Genomic DNA, 2,217 nt, shown 5'->3' with positions numbered 1-2,217 from the left:
ACCAACACAAAAACACCAAGGGAGAAGGCAGGAAAAACCGAAGGAAAGGGTGGAATATGGAGTGCTGTAAACGGATTAAGGACTGCATCAAGAAATGGAACAAGAAGGATAATGAAGACTACGAGGAACAGGCCAAAAAGAGCAGCACGGAGAAACGTGAGAGCCAGGCCAAGAAGAGGAAAGGTAAGAGTATTGAAGACCATGATAGCCAGGCCAAGAAGAGAAAGGGGCAGGGCAAAGAGGACCATGACACCCAGGTCACGAAGAAGTTGCACGACAAGGAGGAACATGACAGTCAGGCCAAGAAAAGAAAGAGGCAGGACAAGGAGGAAGATGACACCCAGGCCAAGAAAGTGAAGAGGCAGGACAAGGACAAACATGACACACAGGCCAAGAAAAGGAAGAGGCAGGACAAGGAGGAACATGAAACCCAGGCGAAAAAGGGGAAGGGGGAAGAGAAAGAGCCAAAGAAGAGGAGGCCGCTGGAGAATTATAAGCGTATCCTTGATCACCTCAGGAAGAGGGGAGGGCGGGACAGCAGCAACGTGCTGAAGCTGAAGGTGGAGGCCGAAAGAGTCAAAAAGAAGAGGAGTGTGAGCGAGTACTGCCGTGTTCATCTTGAGGAAGGACACATGACGGATGCTGTCCATGAGCCGCCTGCAGGAGGCTGAGATGCGGTAGGACTTCCATCACGACGGTAGCAGCACCCTGTTCCTGCGTCACCCGGAACGTCTGCGGCGGAGACCTCAGCCAGGGCGCGAAGGGAAAGTGTTCGCGTTTGCCGCACAAGCACAAGGCGTCGAGGAGCCGCTGATGGTGCTGCTGGACACATGCTCTACTATACCATTCTCTATCACCAAGATCGGCCGGTACAACGTGCGGTGCAGGACAGGAAGCGAGACTGCGCTGCCGACACGAGTCATTCTGCAGTTTGGCAGCGGCACACTCACAGTGCAGATGAACACCAACCAGGGGGTTAGCGACTTCGACTTTGTGTTTGGACGACCGCTGCTCTGTAAATTACGAGCAGCAATAGATTATGTTGATTCGACCATGACGTTGAAGCTCAACAGAAAACAATTCTGCCTCGACATCTTCCCTCACTGAGCGAGCCGCCCTCCCGCGTCCCCTCTCCCCTCTTATTTTTTTTTTTTTACTTATTTTATTTATTTATTTTTTTATGTATCATGGAGATCAGCAGAAGGAAAAAAAATATTAAAAAGCCTCCAAAAATGTAGCTCACAAAAAGAAAATAGGAGTAGTGACCTGGGTACAGAAATAATGTGGATTAAGGACATTATATAAAATTGTTCCGGATTAAGGATGTTGAATGAAGAAAATAGTCTGGATTAAGGATAGTGGTTTAAGAAAATATTATTATTATTATTATTGTGAAGAAATTCACAATAATAATAGTACATTAACGGAAAAGTCTGGATTAAGGATAATGGATTAGGAAAATAGTTAGAATTAAGGATAGTGGATTAGAACAAAACTCTGAATTAAAGATACTGGATTAGAAAAATAGTCGGAATGAAAGCTAGTGGACTAAGAAAATAGTATCGATTAAGGATACTGAATTAAGAAAATAGCCGAAATTAAAGATAGTACATTAAGAAAATACTCTGGATTAAGAGTAGAGGATTAAAAATACTCGAGATTAACGAAAGAGGATTAAAAACAGTCTGGATTAACGATAATGGATTAAGAAAGTAGTCTCCATTAACACTTAAACTGCGGACAAAAAATAAACATCATGCACGGCGAAAATCTAAATGGAGAAGTAAATAATGAATGAGGAGATTGTGATGTGAAATACTACAGCACATGGAAGTGGTACAGAAAATATTAGGGCAACACAAGGAACTCAAAAAGCGCGCCAAAATTTCACTTGCCGGGTAGAATGATGACGACAGGAGAAAGCTCTCGCTCACTCTCGCTCTGGCTCCGGCTGTCGCTCTCTCTTCTCCTCTCTCCTTTCCGTTCCTTTCTCTTCTCTCATCTCTCCTCTCCTCTCCTCTCTTCTCTCCTCTCCTGTCCTCTCCTCTCTCCTCCTCTCCTCTCCTCCCTCCTCTCCTCTCCTCTCCTTTCTCCTCTCCTCTCCTCTCCTCTCCTCTCCTTTACTCTCTCCTCTTCTCTCCTCTCCACTTTTCTCTCCTCTCCTCTTCTCTCTCTCTCCTCTCCTCTCTCCTCTTCTCTCCTTTCTTCTCTCTTCTC

The 2,217-nt window shown here is 45.4% G+C and overlaps 1 protein-coding gene across 1 annotated transcript in view; it reads left to right on the top strand.

The window, feature by feature from the left end:
• LOC135092285 (cylicin-1-like) overlaps positions 1-671 on the top strand; it is a 1,212-nt gene extending 541 nt beyond the window's left edge. The window contains exon 1 of the mRNA XM_063990739.1: positions 1-671. This exon is cut by the window's left edge and continues 541 nt beyond it. Within this exon, the coding sequence (XP_063846809.1) occupies positions 1-671 (671 nt within the window).
• The last annotated feature ends 1,546 nt before the right edge of the window (positions 672-2,217 follow it).

This window comes from Scylla paramamosain, chromosome 39 (assembly GCF_035594125.1).
Source record: "Scylla paramamosain isolate STU-SP2022 chromosome 39, ASM3559412v1, whole genome shotgun sequence".
NCBI classification, from domain to species: Eukaryota; Metazoa; Arthropoda; class Malacostraca; order Decapoda; family Portunidae; genus Scylla; species Scylla paramamosain.
The sequence above is the reverse complement of the archived record's forward strand: the minus strand, read 5'-3'. Positions and strand labels throughout refer to the sequence as shown.